This window comes from Vicia villosa, unplaced genomic scaffold (genome assembly GCF_029867415.1).
Source record: "Vicia villosa cultivar HV-30 ecotype Madison, WI unplaced genomic scaffold, Vvil1.0 ctg.000621F_1_1, whole genome shotgun sequence".
In the NCBI taxonomy this organism is placed as follows: domain Eukaryota; kingdom Viridiplantae; phylum Streptophyta; class Magnoliopsida; order Fabales; family Fabaceae; genus Vicia; species Vicia villosa.
The window spans coordinates 266,057-286,525 of record NW_026705279.1 but is presented as its reverse complement, the minus strand read 5'-3'; the positions used below and the strand labels follow the sequence as shown (position 1 = coordinate 286,525).

Here is a 20,469-nt window from a genome sequence, read left to right as displayed (position 1 = left end):
CATCTATCACCTTAAAATTTTAGATGAATATGTGATACGTCTCTCACAAAAATATATTGTTCAAAAATAAAGTCTCCAAATAAAAAAAGTGTTCCTTGATTGACCTGGAATTGCATCACCAGCTGTTGAACATGTTGAATATATAGGTTTTATCGATTAGATCTCCTATCTAATTTTAAAACATTGTATTAAACTTAAAGTTTTTTATCAACCAACGATACATATCAAAGTCTAAGTACTTAATTTTGAAATTCTCTAAAGATATGATTGATTATAAATAAAATTTAGACATATATTTTACAAGATACTATTTTAAAGAGACACTAATTACTTTTGTTGTTTACTTTGGTAGAAACATAAAGATGATAAGAAAAACAAAACTAAAATTTAAATTATTTATAAAAAAAGTTGTGAATGAATTATACTTATGCAAAATTTTCTAGTGAAGGTACATGAAAAATAATACCTTAAATTTTCAAAATGTTTAACGTTCAATGTTTAAAAAAATTCAAAATAAATATGTAAAAATATAAAGAAGAAAAATAAATAATCAGTAAATAGTAAATATATTTAAGATCACTATGATGATTCAAAACAAATATTCAACATCTTAATTACTTTAAATATGTAAGTCTTTAAAAAATTGAAAACTATTTTAATTTTACCATTACAATGAGCAAGTTAGAGAATATTCTAACTGCAGACAAATCTCAAAAAAGTTCATTTTTTGTATAGTTTTTCCCTCTTTCAAATTACATCAATATTTATATGGTGTTGAAAATTGAAATAGATGTCAAATTTTAAATAATTAAATAAAACCACTCTTACTTTTCTAATTCTAATGTTGGTTCATTTTCATTGATCTAAACAATCATCGTAAGATTAAAGCAACTCATCTGAATCATTTAATTGAAATAATAATTGCACGATAGCATGTTGGAAATTCATGACATGCATTTTCTTTTCTTGGTTGAAATTAGGGTGAGTACATGTAACTATCATTATTAATTTCTTTTAGATATACAGAATATAGCTTTTTTTCTCTTTTCCTATATTTAGTGAGGTAGAGTCGCACAGGCCCACAAGCTAGCCTTACTATTTAATGAAAATCTTCTTTAGAGTTGAAAATGATCTATCATATGTCTATAAGGTTTAATTCTAACTATCCACAAAATATGTCACATCAATATTTATTATAGTGGAGCCCAAAAATAAATAAATTATAACATCATCTTGTTAGCCTATACCTATAGTCACAATTATTATTTTGACAAGAGAAATGTCGACTTTATAACCTCTATTATTTATTTCCATAAACTATTCTTAAGTTTGAAGTTGTTTCCACACTCTTGGATAAGATTAAATTAATTTGTGTAGAATTGACTTTGATATAGTTAGATACAGTACTATTTTTATTCTTTATTATAGGGTTCAATAAGTTTCATGTCTCTTAAATATTCAATTTTTTAGTTTTAATTTTTCAAAATATTTCTTGTAAATAATCATTTTCTTAAAAAAATTTCACACACCTATGATACTAAACTTTTATCGGGGGTTTTGACTTTTTAGAAGTTATAGACAAATAATAAAAATTGAACTTTAAAAATTGACGACGGCGTAGTACGATGGCTAGCGCGTGGGAGAAAAAAATTTGACGACGGCCTAGTGTGTGGGAGAAAAAAGTTTGACAATAAAGTGCAAAAAAGAATAGATACGTGAAAATGTAAAAACGTATTGAAAAAAAAATGTGAATTTTATATTAGTTTCGATCTAATTAATTCAAATCAATATACTGAGTTACAGAGTGTTATATCATATGATTTTGCCATATAAATTTTTTATTGGCATTATGAATTTCAAAAAAATTATATAAAAAATTATTTGTAATTGAAGATATAAAATTTCTCGAGTCTTTAAGACATAGCATACAGAACTTCTCAATTTTGTTAGAATTGATAGCTAAACTAGTTTAAAAACTTATAAAATCTTATAAATACATCGTCAAATTAATTAGGTTTTTTCTTTACCCATCTCCCTATGGGGGTCACCCCCAGCGAAAAACCCAATTTACCCCTGCTTCGGAAATGAACTTCCGAAGTAATTTTTTTTCAAAATTTTCTCAGACTTCGGAAGTTCATCTCCAAAAACACCAAATGGGGGGTGTTTTCGGAGATGAACTTCCGAAAACACCTTTTTTCAGATTTTGGGGGGTTTCGGAAATGAACTTCTGAATTATGCAGAAACTGTGTTTTTTTTTTTATGATTTTGGAATTAAAGATAGACGGCAAATAAAATAATCGATATATAAACAGAAAATACTAATATACTAATATGATAAGAAAAGTGATATATACAAACCGATCCGATCCAAATCCAAATAATAATAGTGTACGAAAGATACAATCCGAAAACAAACAAAAAATAAACCCGACCACTACTGGGTATGCCTAACCCTCTCACCATGGGCCCTCCTCTGCCGCCTGTATGCCGCCGCACGGCCCGCATCAGTGACGATCATCTCCATCACGGCGACTGCCTCTGGACCGCCCTGATGAACGACACCTCGATCCAACGCGTCCCGCCCAAGCATCTCTATCCGCTGGCAGATCGGCCGGAGATCAATGGCGTGGTCATCCTCGGCCTGCTGGTTCTCCAGGATCTCCTCGTGTGCTGGCCTCGGAGCGTAGGGAGCGTCGGGTGTCAGCAGAGGATGTGACACCCGATAGAACCATGTGACGTACCCCTCCACACTGTGCCAGTCCTGGGTGACCCGCATGCGACGGTACTCCTCCGGTACCACATGATGCTCCCAATCGTCAAACATGGCAGTGAGCTGCACTCTGGTCACTGTGTCGGGAGCAGCCTCAAAGGGTGACCTGGGTTTCATCTGCACAAATCTGAACTGCCGCATGCACCGCTCAGGGAGATACCGGACCATGATGGTAGTCCTGCATGCCAACCAGCCAGAATATAGAGATATGCCGTCAAAGGGGACAATCTGAGTGTAGTCGCTGAACGGCCTCCAAGTGACGTCGTCGTGCATCGTGCGGTCCAAGTACCCACGGTATGGTCCCACCGTATTGTTCCCCCTCTGGAGAACGTATCTGGCGGCCCTGGGCATGGCGTCAACGTACGCAGGATCGATGTGGAAGCCGTGGATGCGGGAGAAGTAGGAGATGATCCAGCTCTGAAATATAAATAAATACGAAACATAAGTAAATACGAAACATAAATAAATACGGAACAATTAAAATGAAACGTACCGTGAGTAGTGTGCAGGATCCGGTCAACTGCCTCGTCCTCCAGTTGGAGGCCTCATTCAGCTTCTGGTATAGGTATGCCAGAGTAGCTGCCCCCCAGTTCCACTGGTGAACGGTGGTCAGGTCCATGAAGTAGCGGAGGTAGGTCACGTCGACGTACCTTGCACTCTTGTCCACAAAGACTGCAGCGCCTACCATATGCATGTACCAGCACCGGAGAGCGCAGCCACGGTGATAGTGTGTAAAAAGCTCGTCACCCGCCTCCTCAACCTCGGCCGCCGCGTCCAGGTGGTGCTCGAAATAGCAGCTCAGTGTGGTGAACCGGATATGAGGCCCAGATGTCGTGATGCACTCGTAGTCAGCAGCTTCGGGCTCCATGCCCAAATAGAGCGCCATCCACTGATTGGCTTCGACCCTCTGGATCCGGGTGTGGGCCAACAGCGGACCCCTGATCGGCAGGTGGAGAAGACACTGCACGTCATGCAAGGTGATCGTCATCTCCCCAACCGGCAAGTGGAAAGAAGACGTCTCCTTGTGTCAGCACTCCACAAAAGCCCCCGGCATGCCGTGGATGATGGTGGTGTACCCAGTCATGCAGAGCCCACTGAGCCTTGAACCTCTCACAGCGTCGTTAAACCACTCGGCAGTCGGTTTAAACAGACTGAAAATCTTTCGGGCATGGTTCACCATTTTCAACGGATCTCTCTCCTGTTACAAAAAAACAAATAAAAAAGTATGTTACAAGTTAAATAGACGGTTAATAAATTATTGAATAAACGTCTAAATTATAAACGGTTAAATAATGTAGTCGGGCAAATTATAAAAAATACCTCTCCCTCCCAGATCCGCCGAGCGACGTGGTCGCGGTAGGATATCAGCACGGAAGTGTCAATGGGCCCTCCCGGGTAGTTGTCCTCCTGCTCATCCTCCTCCTCCCCGGGTGGAGGGTCAACATCCAGTACCCCCTCCGCCTCGTGGTATGGCACTGCCACCTCCTCCTCCTCTCGCTGGCGGGAAGAAGATACCCGAGCCAGCCTACTCCTAGATCCAGATGAGGAGGTACCCTCGCCCATCTCCACGGGAACTCGCACACGTCATCCCCGGCCCTGCCCCCGTCCCTGTGTCGACGCCACCTGCGCCGCCGCCCGCTCGCGTCTAGCCGACGCAGTCTGGGTCTCTCTACCCTGTCTGATGCGTGCTGGTTGGTTGCCTGACATGTTCCTGTAAACAGTTGAAATCGATTAATATGCGAGACAATAGAAAAAACTAAAAAAAATTGCACTTCTGATACAGTTCGGAAGTTCATTTCTGAAACTGGGAATGGAGGTGTTTTCGGAAATGAACTTCCGAAACACCCCTGCGCAGAAGTTCTCTGCAACCTCCAATGGCAGACCCCAAAATCCTAAATCAAACCTATGTCTACACATTCTAAACATCCTAAATATCTGTACAAACCTAACCTAATACATTTTTTGCTATTTGTAAACACCTTAATATAAATTTTAATCATAGATCTTAAAATCAAAATGCTTACCGATTGAATAGATTGGAGGACTTTTGAGTGTAGTAGAGCAAGTGGATGGAGCCTTTGATGTAGCTTGGAAGTGGTTTGCAGAAAAATCCCTTTGGGGTTGAGTTTGCAGAAGATTAGGGTAAATGAATTGGGGGAGGGGGCTGTTTTGCTTAATCTGCAAAACGCGCAGTATTTCGGAAATGAACTTCCGAAATGCTGTTTTCGGAAATGAACTTCCGAAATAAGACAATTTTTTCAAAAAAAAAAGGCGCTTTCGGAGATGCATCTCCGAAAACACTTTTTTCTTGCATTTCGGAAATGCATTTCCGAAGTCAGGGGTAGTTTGGGTTTTTCACCAGAGGTGGACTAGAAGGTTGGGAAGTAGCCAAAGAAATTTTCATTAATTAACTATAATCAAATTGTTCAAAATAATTTTAATTTTAATAATTTAATTTATTATCTATTCAATTATGTTGATTTAATTAAAATAAAATAAAATTTATTAGCTTTTAATATAGAAAATAAAATTTAATAGTATATTTTTATAAAATAAAATAAGAATTATTAAAACTAGACACAAATAATAATAGATCGTATTTTATCATATAAATTTAATAATAAATGAATTTTTTATATGATGCATGTATGAATTTTTCATGTTTATATTAATTTTTTTTAATCAAAAAGGGATTATATTAATAATCAAAAGAAAAGGAGAACAAGAAAAACAAGAGGGGGGCAAGCCAAAACCTCTTAAGAACAAAGCCTACGCCTAGAGGTTCCTTTCTTGTCTAACAAGTAATCCTTAGTAATATCTTTATGTACAAAATTAAACCAAGTGATATTTTTACTCTTTAAGCCGATATTGGCCAGAAAATCCGCACAAAAATTGGCTTCACAGAAAATGTGTGATCCTAAAATCAATAATAAGAGTGTGTGCCCAACACGTAAGCCAACGAGATCTGATTTTCCAAGGCACCAGATTAAAATTCGAAAAAGCCTTCACAACCAAAATACAGTATGTTTCGAGCCATAGGTTTGTCCACTGCATGCATCTGCTTGACTTTCTCAATCGCAATAATTGCAGCCAAGAATTCAGCCATAACTAGGGAGCCAGCATCTAAAAAAGCACTGAAACTAAGCAGATGGTTTGCTTGATCATCACGAAAGATACCTCCACAGGCTGCCAGGAGAACCGGTTGCCACCCTGTCAATATTGCACTTAATCCAACCTCTAGCCGGAGGACACCAAATGACATCAATCGTGGCTGAAGCCAAACGAGGGTGGAGATTAATGTCAAATAAGGAAGGAAATGCTATGAAGTGAACCATCGGCCTTCTTTTTAGTAATATTTCCCACCATCTTTTCTCTTGCCATAATGTTGGAGATTCAAGTCTTCCAATGAATTTTTTTGTTTTCAAACCTATGCAAGTTGCGCGCCTGCCAGATTTGATAGAGAATAAAAACCAAACAAGCTTTGATCATAGCCAAAGCTTGAGGATTCCAAGGTCTCTTGAGCACTTGGATACAATCAGCCAACGATTGATAGGAAAAGGGATAGAAAGGAGAGCACTAACCATTTCCAAAGGCTTGCAGCAAAATGGCAATCAAAGAACAGATGGGCTGAAGATTCGCTGGAGCCAACACAGAGGGAGCATTTCGAAGGAAAAGAGAAACCCCTCAGGTTTATATTTTCAACTGTAGGAATTCTGTTGTGTAAGAGCCTCTAGACTATCATAGAATGAGCTGGTGCAAAATCTTTATCCCAAGGGAAGGAAGCCCATTTATCGGGACAAGAAGGTTTCTTGAGCATATTATAAGCATGTTTAATTGTAAGCATCCCATTTTCCACATTCTTCCAAGCCAAGTAATCCTCCATGTCCAATTATGAAATGGAGAAGGAAGAGATTGTTGCAAGAATGCTAGGCCTAGCAAGAATGATATTGTCATGTAGAGACCAATTATTGTTTTTCCACTAGTCTGCCACCTTTGTAGTAAGAGTAGCATGAATATCTCTGGAATTTTGAACTTAAAATCCAGAGATTCCCCTGTCTAATTATCCAACCAAAAATTGATTTTCTTGCTATTGCCAATAATCCAACCACTATTTTCCATCACTATTTTGATCAGAAGAACTCTGCCTGCCATGGATAAGAGATTAGCTTTCCAAGTTGCTAATTTAAGTCTGATTTTACCTGCAAGGGAAAGAAAGTGAATTGCTTTAGGTTTTCCTATAAAAATGTGGACTCCTAGATAAACAAAGGGAGGAGATGCCTTAGTAAAACCAATAATCCCAGCTAGTCTGCAATGTCTAACCAAGGATAGGCCACCAGCATAAATAATGGATTTAGAACCATTACAAATCTGGCCACAGTCATTAGCATACTCCTTAAGGAGTTTAGAAATGAAAGAAAGGGATTTAATGTCACCCCTGCAGAATATCATTATATCATCAGCAAATAAAATGTGGGAAGGAACATGACAAGACCTATTAGCTTGTATGAGATTCAGCTTATTAGAAGAAACCAGATCTGATATACCTCTGTTGAGGACATCCTCGGCAAGACAGAACATGAGAGGTGAGATAGTATCTCCTTGTCTCACCCCATTTGAACAATTTAAAAAGCCAACTAATTTACCATTCACTCCTATTGAAAGAGAAGCAGAATTTAGGATAGTATGAATCCAATTACAAAACTTATTACTGAAACCAAAACAAGCCAAAGTTTATAAGATGAAATCCCAACTTAAAGTATCAAAAGCTTTAGCAATGTCAATCTTAAGAGGCACATTACCACAGTAACTTTTATTACCTAAGATGTTAATGGCCTCAGAAGTGAGACAAATGTCATCTTTGATGCTTCTACCAGCAATAAAGCCTTTTTGCTCACAAGAAATAAGAGAGTGAAGGATAGTAGCTAACCTGTCTGCTAGAATTTTGGAAATGATTTTATACTTAAAGTTAGCCATAGCAATTGGCCTAAATTGATCAATGCTATTTGCCTCCTTACTTTTAGGAATCAAAACAACAGTGCTAGCATTGAAATTAGGATACCTAAGATGTTAATGGCCTTAGAAGTGAGACAAATGCCATCTTTGATGCTTCTACCAGCAATAAAGCCTTTTTGCTCACAAGAAATAAGAGAGTGAAGGATAGTAGCTAACCTGTCTGCTAGAATTTTGGAAATGATTTTATACTTAAAGTTAGCCATAGCAATTGGCCTAAATTGATCAATGCTATTTGCCTCCTTACTTTTAGGAATCAAAACAACAATGCTAGAATTGAAATTAGGAAGGATCCATCCCTGCAAGAAAAACTGGGTAATAGCATTGACAACATCTACTTTAATAATATCCCAATAGTGCACAAAGAAAATAGCCCCAAAACCATCAGGTCCAGGAGCAGACTCAACATTTAGATTAGGCACAGTATTATGAATTTCATCAGTATTAGGAGTTCTAGTAAGCATATCATTGGTTGTATCCTTCACTAGTTTATAAAAATTATAAAATCTTATATATATTTCATCAAATTAGATTAATTCCAATCAAACTGTTCAAAATAATATTAAGTTTAATAATTTAATTTATTATTTATTTAATTATGTTAACTTAATTAAAAATAATACTGAATTTTTTATGTTTTAATTTATTATTATCAAATTAATCTTAATAATATATTTTTTATGAAATAAAATAAAAAGTAATAGAACTAAACATAAATAATAATGTGTTATATTTTATCATATAAATTTAATAATAAATAAATTTGTTATATGATATATATATATATATATATATATATATATATATATATATATATATATATATATATATATATATATATATATATATATATATATATATATATATATATATATATATATATATATATATATATATATATATATATATATATACACACTTATATTAATACAAGTTGCCTTTTTAGTAAAATAAAAATATAAATTTGTAAAAACAAGGTATGACAGACTCAACCTACAACCATCATGTTCTAAAACACACCTATTATCGCTAGGCTACAACTTCATAATAATATATATTTGCAAAGGTGATATATTTTATTTATTATTCAATATAACTTTTTAACTATTTTTCCGATTTTGAGGCATTGGGTCGGGGGTCTTGTTGCCCTTGCCCAAAATCGGCCCTGAATTTCATTAACTAAAACCAGTGTGAAGGGACATGTATCATTTTGTCATGCTAGACGCCGACTAGGTAGACACGTAGATGTCAACTCAACTCTAAATTAATTAATTTTAACATGAATTTTATTATTTTAATTAAAATGTGGAAATGGAAAGATAAAATACTTTAGTTTAAGAGACTTCTCCCGCCAAATTTTTTTCAACAATAACCCTAATTTCTATTCCTCTTAAAGCTTAAAGCGATTGTCAACATAAACACTCAAATTTGTTCCTAGCTAGAAACCTCAATGCATTGAACGCTAAAATCCTAATTTCTGTTGAAAGTTATTGACGTTAGAAGCATTGAAATATGCAGTTTGTGGTGGTCCCTAAAGTTGTTGAGAGCGATGAAAGTTATGGTTTGTAGTTCCATTAAAGCATTATGGACATAAAATACTCTTTTTGTAGTTCATGTTGGTCTCTCATGTCCTTAGTTTTGTTTTACATGTTAAGTCATAGTGTATTGTAGGTTTCATGTATTTGTTGTATTTGATTGTATTTTGATATGTATTGTCTTTTTCATGAAATGTTAGTACTTATTTGATTAGGTGCCTAACATGAGGGTTGTTTGATAGTACATTATACTTTGTTTATTAAATTGTATTGTATTGGCCTTTTATAGATTATTTAAATTGTATCCTTTGATTTGTTTACAAGACATTGATATATTTAAGGTTGTATTCTACACTAAGGGTTGTTTTATCAAAGACCCTGAGTTAAGGTACGGAGGCGGTAAGGTATGCATGTAATGGTCAGGATTCTGACTTCTGGTCCCATTATGAAGTTTGTGACCTAATTAAGGGGATGTACTCCAATTTTTGAAGATGTTGTGAAACTTTGGTGGAAACATGAGTGGTAGTTTGGAAGAAGACCTAAAGTCATTCATAAATGATGGAGATGCCTGTGAAATATCTAAATTTGTTGAAGATAACAAGTGTGATGTGGACATCTACGGTGAACCCAAACACTCTGCAAGGTAATTCACCACTTATGGCTAAGGGAGAAGAATAAGGAAAATGTGTTGTTATTAATGATGTTAATCACATGAGTGATGGTACAAGAGATTAATCAAGTGATAAATATGTCATAGATATTTACTTTGATGATTGTGAGGAATAAATGATGAATGGATTTGAAGAAAGGCTTGAGGATGTTTTCACATTTCGCGTAAATGTAGGGGGAACTAGTAAGACAACTAATTTTGATGATTATACCACCGTCAGTGAACCGTCACCCCGTAGCTTTACTACACCAAAGATGGAAAAAAACATGTTATAGAAGATGAGTACATCAGTGATGAACTTGACATTGATTCAGATGGTGATAGTATATAAGATAGACCTAATGTAATTAGGTTCAGTGAAGATGAATTCATGACTATGAATTTTAATTCCAAGGTTGAAATAAAATTTCCTTCACTAAGGCAGTTCAAGGATCTGATACTTAAGCATAACATGTTGAACGGTAAGGAAGTTATATTTACAAAAAAAAAAATGATGCAAATAGGTGTAGGGTAGTATGTAAGCATAGGAAGAAGTGTGATTACACTATCTTGTGTAGTAAAGTAGTAAAAACCAAAACATTTAGGGTTAACACATTGTTTTCTAAGCACAAATGTGGAAGAAAAATCATCAAAAAAAAAGTCAAGGAAGATAAGGTTACAAAAGTAATTATTGACAATAGAAAGAATAATACCAAGGTGAAGTTATCAGAGTTAGTGGCAGGTGTGAGACTCATGTATGCAACTGAAATCCCTGGTTGTAGGGAATTTACGACTAGGCATCTTGCTAGAAAACTTGTCGAAGGGGACTCTACTAATAAATATAGTTTAATATGGTCATATGATGGTGAAATAAGGAAAGTTTCATTTGTAAATACTTCCAAGTAAAACATTGAATGTGATGGGTTAGGTTTACAACCAAGGTTTGAAAGGTGTTATATTTGTTTTGATTTATGTAAAAAGGTTTTTATGAGGCCATGTAGACAATTTATAGGATTATATGGATGTCATCTTGAGAACAAATATGGTGAAATACTATTGATTGTTGTTGGAAGGGATCCAAGTGGTTCCATTGGTTTTGATGAAAACAATTGAGTAAGAAAAAATATATCTAAAGTCTCATTGGTAAAAAATTGTCTGAAGTTCAATTTTAAAGTGGTGGAAAAATTTAAATCAAGTGTTACACAAAGTTCAATCAAGTAAAAAAACTTGAAGTTGTGAAGATGGGAACTTGAAGCTATGAATATGTGAACTTGATGTTGTGAAGATGTGAACTTGAAGTTATAAAACTGTGGTATTGAACTTGTGAAGTTGTGAAATCTTGCATGATCTTGTGTTTAGTGTTATATCTATTTTTTAATCATTAATTGTAAATGAAGTAATAGTAGGTCTTTAGGTTTTAAGGCAACACATACACAGTCACGCACACAAAAGTATTTCAAACCTATCATTTTTTTTATAAAAATTCTTAAAACTAATATGGACAAGCTCTTAAACAATTAAGAAGTTTGTTTGGTTAATTAGGAATGAAGAATAAATTGGTTAATCGATTAAGTCTTGCCTCTAATTGATTAAACAATGTGAAACATCTCCTAATTGGTTAAGGAGGTTGTTATTCGATTAAGTGACGTCAAAATTCAAAATTTTCTATTTGCTTAAATTAATCGATTAATGCATGGATTTAATTGGTTAAAAGATTAAAAAACCCATGAATTATTTCAGTTTTTAGCCATATTTTTTCACACATATAAAGGAGGACTATCGTTATTTCAAAATACACTAGTTTTATGAATATAAACTCTTTACTATCTTTCTCTCTTTCATTCTTGTATAAAGTTCTTTTTCACGAAAGTTGTCTTAGGATCAAGAGAGTGAAAAGTTTTATCTAAGAGTTGCGTTCAAATCTTTTATTCAAGAGCATGATTCTCTTATGATTTTTTGTAGATTTAAAGATTGCAATGAAAAAAACTTCAGTTATGGTTATTAAGTTGAGTATGTGTAAAAAACTTTAGTTGTTTGTGGTAGGTTATTGAGCTCGTGTAAAGATCTAGGTTGGTTGTGAAAGGTTTTTGTTGATCTTGTACAAAAGTTTAAGTTGTTTTGTAAGGTTAGTTATGACGTTCTTATGCAAAAGCTCAAGATGCTTTTATTGGAAATTTCAAAGGGAAACTCATGTGAAATGGAGCAAACCAAGTGGTACAGGCCGAATCAGAATAAATATTTCTTTTATTTATTTTTATTCCGCTAATTATTTCTATGTCTCTTCTTTTTTCTATTATTTCTCTACTTCACCTCTATTTATTTATATCTTCTAACATGTATCATTTAAAATCAAAGCATTTTTATAAACTAAGTTTTGAAATCTGGATATCACAATTCAACACCCCCCCTTCTCTCTGTGTTTGTGTTTGGAGTCACCTGGTCAACAACTCTAATGATCAATTCTTACATTTTGGTGTTGTTGAGATTGAAATCAAAGACTCGTGGAGTTGGTTTATCATTCTACTTCTTGAAGACATTAATAGATAGTTATATATGGGAGATAATGCATAAACTCCTAAGGAGGATTGATAAAGAAATAGAAAAGAGTTTCATGCACACTGCAACATATGCATGAAGATTATCATTTCAAATTACACATGTTTTATTCAGTTATAGCTTTGTTGTTAACTTAACAACTCACACAAGTTCTTGCAACTTTTGGAAGTTGGTTAGAATTCCTTGCAGACATGGAGTATTTGCAATCAATAAAAAGGTTGATGACTCCATTAGGTATTTCCTTAGGTATTATCATAGGGAAACATATGTCCTAGGGGTGATCAAAACCAAACCAACCCAATAGAAAACCGCAAACCAAACCAAACCACACCGAAACCGCAAAAAACCGCATTTGGTTCGGATTAGTTTGGGTCATCTTTTAACAAAACCGCATGGTTCGGTTTGGTTTGCGGTTTGTATTTTATAAACCGAACCAAACCGAATCAAACCGCATTATGTTACAACCTAACTTTTACTTAACTCACATCCAACCCAAACTTAAATCTATAATACTTTAACCTTATAATTACGAACAATTTTCTCATCCTTACACATGATTTTAGTCTTGATCTTCTCAAATCTCTAATAGCATTATCGCGTCTTCTTTGTCACATACATTTTCCCTCTTTTTCTATAATCTCCACTCTCTTATATTCTTTCTTTTTCACCTTCTCATTTTTAGGCAAACGTTCCCTATTTCAGTTTCGTTTTTATCGCATATCTTCTTCTCTAATCTCTCAACTTTTTTGTTTTTTCTTTTTCACCTTCACTAATCTCTCGTATCTTCTGTTTTTTTGTTTCATTCTAATAATTTTTATATTGGTTTATACTATTATTTTATGTTTATTATTCCACTTTTGTCTAATTTAATTTTTACATATTAAATAGAAAGTTATTGTCAAAATATGACGGGTTTTGTTGTTATTTAATAGTGTATGAATGTCTAAATACAAAGTTTCGTTATCATCTATATGTATATGAATGGTTCAATAAAATATTTCTAAAAAACCGAACCAACCGCACCGAACCAAACCGCATTAGGTTGGTTTGGTTTGGTTCGGATTTTTTTTTTAAAAGTCAACCGAACCAAACCAAACCGCACGATTTTTTCTCTTACGGTTCGGATGATTTTTTTCGTCAAAATCGCCCAAACCACACCGCGATCATTATGTCCAATGTTATGATGAAGGAGTCACATTTATAACTGATCAAAATAAATGACCCAGGACCATTGATTCGGCCATAAGTATATATATAATTCAAAATTGAATGTGATCCAAACACTTTCATAAAAGAATATTCATACACACATACTAATAATATTTAATTCTATATTCATTCTTTCATTAATTTGTGATTTTAATTTATAGAGTCATTCTAACGTCTTAGTATTGAAAAAAAAATTTAAAAAAATAATTATTTTCATTTTCAATCTATTGAATACAAATTTTTCAAAAAAAAATATTTTTTTTTTACTTGTTTATAAAAAATAAGTATTTTAAAATAAAACATATATATTTTAATTCTTAAAGACTGCCCCTAAAACACTCATCGTTAGTATTTCCTTAATTTATATTAGTTTAAATTTGAACATTAATTGAAGGTATGCTAGTGATTCCTTTTTACTTCTATTCTAAAATCTGTTCCTATTCTCTATTCCTATTCACCTTCTAACATACATCGACTTTCGCATAAAAATAGTTGCACATATTACCCTATTTTTGAGGTAACAAAATGATGCCATTCTAAATCTTACTAGTAGTCGGGTCATCATTTTCCTTCAACTCCGTAACAGAAGTCATTAATTATCAATAGTTTATTGACTTTAACTTTTTTCATGTACAGTCATAGAATATAACTTAAAGTTTTTGTCTACAATTAATTTATTATCTTGAATTTATTGTTAAATTGAAATTTGATGTGAGTGTATCCAAGTAGTACAAGTGTATGTTTGGTTGATTTTTTCCTTTTCTTTTCTTGCATACCAAGGCAGTGAAATTAAAAAATAAATAAAAGTAGGAAATGTTGTGTTTATCAGACGATGTTTGTTTTGGATGTGGAAAAAACAAACATTTTAAATATACACTAAATAATCTTACATATAATTCACTTTTATTTATGATAAATTTTTCAAATCTCAAATAATCAAAGACCACAAGTTTATATTTGGCAAATGAATTAAAAATCCAATTTGGTATATTGTTATTAATATCCAAATCATGCTGTCATGGTTTCAAATTCCAAAGTGTCTTCATCTGCATACCATATGTTTTTTAGCATACGGTAACGATCAAAGTCTTCATAATCATCTTATGATCTCTCATTATCATAACTTTCAAATCTTGTTATTGGACTAAAACATACAGTTAGGTGAAATTCATCAAATCAAAGTGGGCTCATTCTTTATATAATACAATCTAGATTTGAGCAATAATTTATTTTTTTTAAATGAAGATACAAGATGCAGCGAACTTGTGGCCATTAATGCCAGCTAGATATATCCATCAAGAAATAAAATTTCATAGAATAATTGAATTAAACGCGCATCTGCATCTGATGTTTCTAGACAGCTACTAACTGAGCGGTTTAATGGAACATTAGTTTTGTGTTTTTATTAAGATATTTACACTCATCTATATTTGTGTAATTTCTAATCAAGTGATGCAAAAGTGATATTTAACAGAAATCTTGAAAATGATAATTACATTTATTTGATCAAGTGCATGTATTAAACCAATTATAGTAAGAAGGTAAGGAAACATGTGAGTCATTAACTCTAGATCCAGTAAAGTTTTGAATTATGACGAAAATTAAACCAAGAAAAAGATAGAAGGTGGAAGTTGTAGACATGCCAAGTTACCTAATAATAGTCTTGAAGAATATTTCTTTTAAAAATAAAATTCAAATCAAATCTCAACCATAAAAAACTTTTGTAGTCCACATGGTCAAAAAAATAAAATCACTCCATAAATAAATCTTATATCGAACACGACACTAACCACCCTGATAATGATACATCGATATTGATAATAATTTTAAAAAAATAATTAATATAATCACGTCAGATATGTCAACGTCCTTAGATACGCCTTTAATATAAATTCAGACATCATACATACAGAGGCGTCTTAATTTTCAGAGACCTTGTGTATGTTAAGCGCAGTTGAAGTGTGGCAAGTCAAATAGGTATTAACTGTGACAACTATTTTATGAGATCCTTTTTTAGCAACGGTCTTGCACACTCTCAAAGACGTTATTAGCTACCGACGACGCAGACATACACACATCTATATAGGTAATTTAATGGACAAATAAAAGCACAAGAGTTATAAGTGTCAGACTTTGTAGTTTTAAGTCTCATTTTCATTTCATTTCTTGATCTTAGATCTCTCTGACACTACTCTAAAGATCTTCTGTCAAAAAATCCAAAACCCTTTTCTTATCATTGTTTCATTTACATAACTAAACTCTTAGACCAACTCTGCCATATTGAGTCCATATGTGCTTTTCCAGCTAAGTCTGTTCCTGTAACATGACACACCTCTGAGTTTTAAATCCACATGCACGTTTCAAATTAATGCTCAAGGTACAAAGAACCAAAACACGCTTGCGTATTCTCTGAACTATTGCATGAAAGCTACTGGTTTCTCATCCCAAGGTAACTTTCTCTATTACTCCACCCCATACCAGCTTGTTTTTTAGCTCAAATTTGTTCATATCTAATCATGTCTATTATTTCTTATAGGTATATATAGATTCACTATATAAGATGAGATCATCTGAAGAATAACCAAGAACAACATATTGGTAATAGTATTTCATTAGCGAAAGTTTGTATTATGACTATCTCATGCTGGAAACCAAGTGTGGAGCGTGATGATGGATTGCTATGGTATAAGGATTTGGGGAATCATCTTTATGGTGAGTTTTCAATGGCTGTAATTCAAGCTAATAGCTCTTTGGAGGATCATAGTCAGCTTGAATCTGGACCGTTGAGTTCGGATTATTTGGGTCCTCAAGGAACCTTTGTTGGTGTTTATGATGGTCATGGTGGACCTGCAGCATCCAAGTTTGTCAATGATAATCTTTTCTCCAATTTCAAGAGTATGCTCTCTAAACTTTTTATATGATATATTCCAAATACAGTTTTTCCATTTTGCAGTATGTTGTTTTTCTGATAAAGTATAAGTTTGGTCTAACTCTTACGAAATCGGCTGTAAGGTAAGGGTTGTCACTCAGGCCGTGACTATTTTGGACTTATGCATAGCTCGAGTTGATAAACTAATTGTTACAAAACCGATCTATAAGATGAAAGATGCGACTCTTTGTAAACTATTTTCGGGTCTTATCTATCTTTTAGATGTGAGACTTGCGTTTTTCTCAATATACTGATCGTCTGTTTGTTTTTGCGTCAAAGAGGAAAAAATCGTGCCGTTTGGCCTAATGCTCCAAGTTGGAGCTTCTATTTTTTTTCAGGAAAAAATAGCATGGATACGCTGTTCGAAACACATGCTGAATAAGTTTTTTTTGTGTGAATCAGGTTTTGCAGCGGAAGAACAAGGCGTATCAGAAAAGGTTATAAAGAGGGCATTTTCTGCAACAGAAGATGATTTTCTGGCTCTTGTGAAGAAGCAATGGCTAACAAAACCACAGATAGCGTCTTCCGGTACATGTTGTTTGGCCGGGATAATTTGCAATGGCATGCTGTTTGTTGCAAATGCAGGAGATTCACGAGCCGTGTTAGGAAGAGTGAAGAAGGGAACAAAGGAAACATTAGCTGTTCAGTTATCTGCAGAACATAATGTCAACATAGAAACTGAGAGAAACGATGTCCGGTCGAAGCACCCTTATGATCCACAGATTGTGGTCATGAAACACTCGGTTTGGCGCGTGAAAGGCATCATACAGGTAGAAGCTTCAGAGATTCATATTGTTTTAATTCCTTAACAGAAAAGTTTTAGAACCATTTATTACTCCAATTCTTTCATAACAGAACTTGTTATTACAGGTTTCAAGATCCATAGGTGATGCATATCTAAAGAAAGCCGAATTTAACACCGAGCCTCTGCCACAAAAGTTTAGACTAGCCGAAACCTTTTTCAAGCCGATTCTTAGTAGTGAACCATCGGTATCGATTCATAAAATCCAACCGGAAGATCAATTTCTCATCTTTGCTTCTGATGGTTTATGGGAGCATCTTAGCAACCAAGCAGCTGTCAATATAGTTAGCAACAATCCACGCAACGTAAGTTTCCTTCCGAATATCTCAACCGTGTTTTCCTACTCACGAGTTCTTTTCTTTCTCACTAAGATTGATTTATGTAACAGGGAATAGCACGGAGACTCGTGAAAGCAGCGCTTAAAGAAGCAGCTAAGAAAAGAGAGATAAGATTGTCAGATCTTCAGAAGATCGAACAAGGAGTTAGGAGACATTTTCATGACGATATTACAGTAATCGTTGTATATCTAAATCGTAAACTGATCGATAACAGCTCTCTATGTAGTTCTCCTCTTTCAATCAAAGGTGGTAGGCATGTCAATTTTTAGTGCAAAGAATGAAAGAACTCTCTAAGCATCTTCCATTCAGTACCTGTTTTTAGAATTGTTGTATAAAGAAGATAGGTAGATAACTTGACATGGTGTGGTTGAATTGAAACTTGAGGATTATCATGGAAACTATTTCTCTTTAAAACTTCACCTGATTGACTCGCAACCCCCGTCATCACACATTTCGTTTATAGATGAAATTAAGAGAATTGTAACTAAGCAGATTATGAATGCACAGATTCGGTTTGTATGGATCTTGTAATTTCTGCCAATATGGCCTCAACTTCACCTGATTTTAGAACAATGATTCTCTGTAATTTTTATGACAGTAACAAGATTGAACATTTATGTATGTTTCTATGTTTGAATTATCCAAGGTCATTTTAGATTAATGCAATGCAGTAACCTCATTAATCTGTGCTAACAAGTACTCCTTATTGGATCACTAATAAATTCTCTTTAAATTTATTAAATAATTTATGTATATGATTTATTTGAATAACACAATTAACAACACCTTCAAAAAGAATTTGAGAGAATAAGCATGTATAGAAATTGCTTCCTTCTTCTACAATAATTCATTGCTTTTAATGTGGCACAAAATAGATGAATTTCAAAGAATATTGGAGATGGTTTTTAGGCATGATCTTAGATTTAAGCCATCTTTCTATAATGAAATCAAAACCAAGTACTTGAAACAAAAAATGGAGGAGATAATATATGTCATTGAAGAACACAAATTCATTTGGGAAAAAAACATGATGCATTATTATGAGTGACAAATTGACAGATAAAAGAAGGAGAACAATCTTGAACGGTTTAGTAAAAATCAATGAAAGTAATATTGCTTTGAAGTCGATAGATGTCTCTCACATATCAAAAACAACTGTTAAATATTTGAGATGATTGATCAGATTGTGAAAGAAGTAGGGAAAAAATGTGGTTCAAATCGTGATAAAAAAATGCAATAAATTGCAAAACTATTAGAGCTATGTTAATAGATAAATGAAAGAATGTTCATCTCTAATAATGAGGAAAGCAGATTGAAGTTGTTATGGATTTAAAAAATTGGAAAAATGTTGTCATTTGTTAGAAAGGTGATTATCGATTAATAAAAGTACTTCGATTAGTGGATTCAGATGAAAAGTCGGTTAGGAGACATATCTCTAAGACAATGGACGAAGTCAGAGAAAATAATTCAAACTAACTTCATTGGTGTCCAGAAAAGGTAAATATATTTTGCTGCTCTTTACATTCTGCTGAACATTCTGCAACTTATTCTCTGCATTGATCTTAATATTTTGCACCCTTCATTTTTCACTGTTGTTTACATTTTGCAACCTACATTATGCACTACTCTTTACATTATACTCTACTCATACATTATGTTGTACATTCTGCTTTACATTTTGTAGCCTACAACTAATCCATTATTTTTCTTTATAATTTAGTCTCAAGCCTTTGTGGGATATTATTGATGATAGGATATTATTGTTGAAGGCTGTTATCTCAATCCTCAACCACATTTACAGTGAAGCGTGAATTGTATGATTGCTTGCAGAGAATGATTGAGATGTTGACGAAATTAACAAAATTGATGCACGAGTTGAAAATTTTAAGACAATAGAAAAAAAAAAGGTAGTCTAATTACCATAGGTATCCTTATAACTAAACTCCAGTATAATGTTGGGAGTCATATAGAGACGAGCATCCAGAACTTCAAACTTTTACAATTCAAGTGTTTGATAGAATTAGAGTTTGTCTAAACTCACCGTGCATATAATTGTCAATTTATTGAGATCTTAAAACCCATGTTAAGATCCTACAATTTTTTATACCCTAACATGGGAATCTCAACTAGATTTCTTAGCAAATATCCATGTTAAGATCTTCAAAAACTTTTAAACTAAACAACAAAACTACTTGGGAAATTCCAATTTCAAAACATATTCATCAATCATTTCATCCCATGCAACACAATGCTAGAAATGATAGATGGATATGTTTCATAACATATTCATCTATCATTTGGATTCCAGAAGACCATACAAGTATTCCAGACAATAACTCAAAAAAAATAATAATAAACTGAGCCAACTCCATATTTCAAACTTGACTCAACAATTAATCTGTTAGACTTAGTTCATGAATCAAATTGGCAGAAATTATATTGAAAATTAATTTTCTTAGCTATAAAAGCTGCCACATAAGCTTTTTAACAGAATTAAACAGATATTAAAAAAAATCAATTAACATTTGGATTAAAAAATCTATCTAAAGAAACAACTTAAAATCTAATTCAGCATGATAAAATAATTTAAACAGCGGTAGCAACTATGCCAAAGAAAATCATAGCATGTCAAGGTGTAAATCAATTGATAATTTTCCTAACACATAATGTA

General features: G+C 33.6%; 1 protein-coding gene across 1 annotated transcript; it reads left to right on the top strand.

Annotated features, from left to right (window-relative positions):
• Positions 1-15,836: 15,836 nt before the first annotated feature.
• Positions 15,837-18,419, top strand: LOC131629858 (probable protein phosphatase 2C 38). The gene is made up of 5 exons (XM_058900659.1): positions 15,837-16,178; positions 16,266-16,624; positions 17,061-17,428; positions 17,529-17,765; positions 17,849-18,419. Exons 2-5 carry the CDS (start codon positions 16,360-16,362, stop codon positions 18,065-18,067), a joined length of 1,089 nt encoding a protein of 362 aa, XP_058756642.1. The 5' UTR covers positions 15,837-16,178; positions 16,266-16,359; the 3' UTR covers positions 18,068-18,419.
• Positions 18,420-20,469: the final 2,050 nt, after the last annotated feature.

Bases quoted from the DNA above. Each gene is read 5' to 3' on its own strand.
- LOC131629858 (XM_058900659.1), top strand. From the start codon at position 16,360: ATGACTATCTCATGCTGGAAACCAAGTGTGGAGCGTGATGATGGATTG. The intron at 16,625-17,060 runs GTATGCTCTCTA...TGTGTGAATCAG, and splicing joins TCTTTTCTCCAATTTCAAGA to GTTTTGCAGCGGAAGAACAA. The intron at 17,766-17,848 runs GTAAGTTTCCTT...TTTATGTAACAG, and splicing joins TTAGCAACAATCCACGCAAC to GGAATAGCACGGAGACTCGT.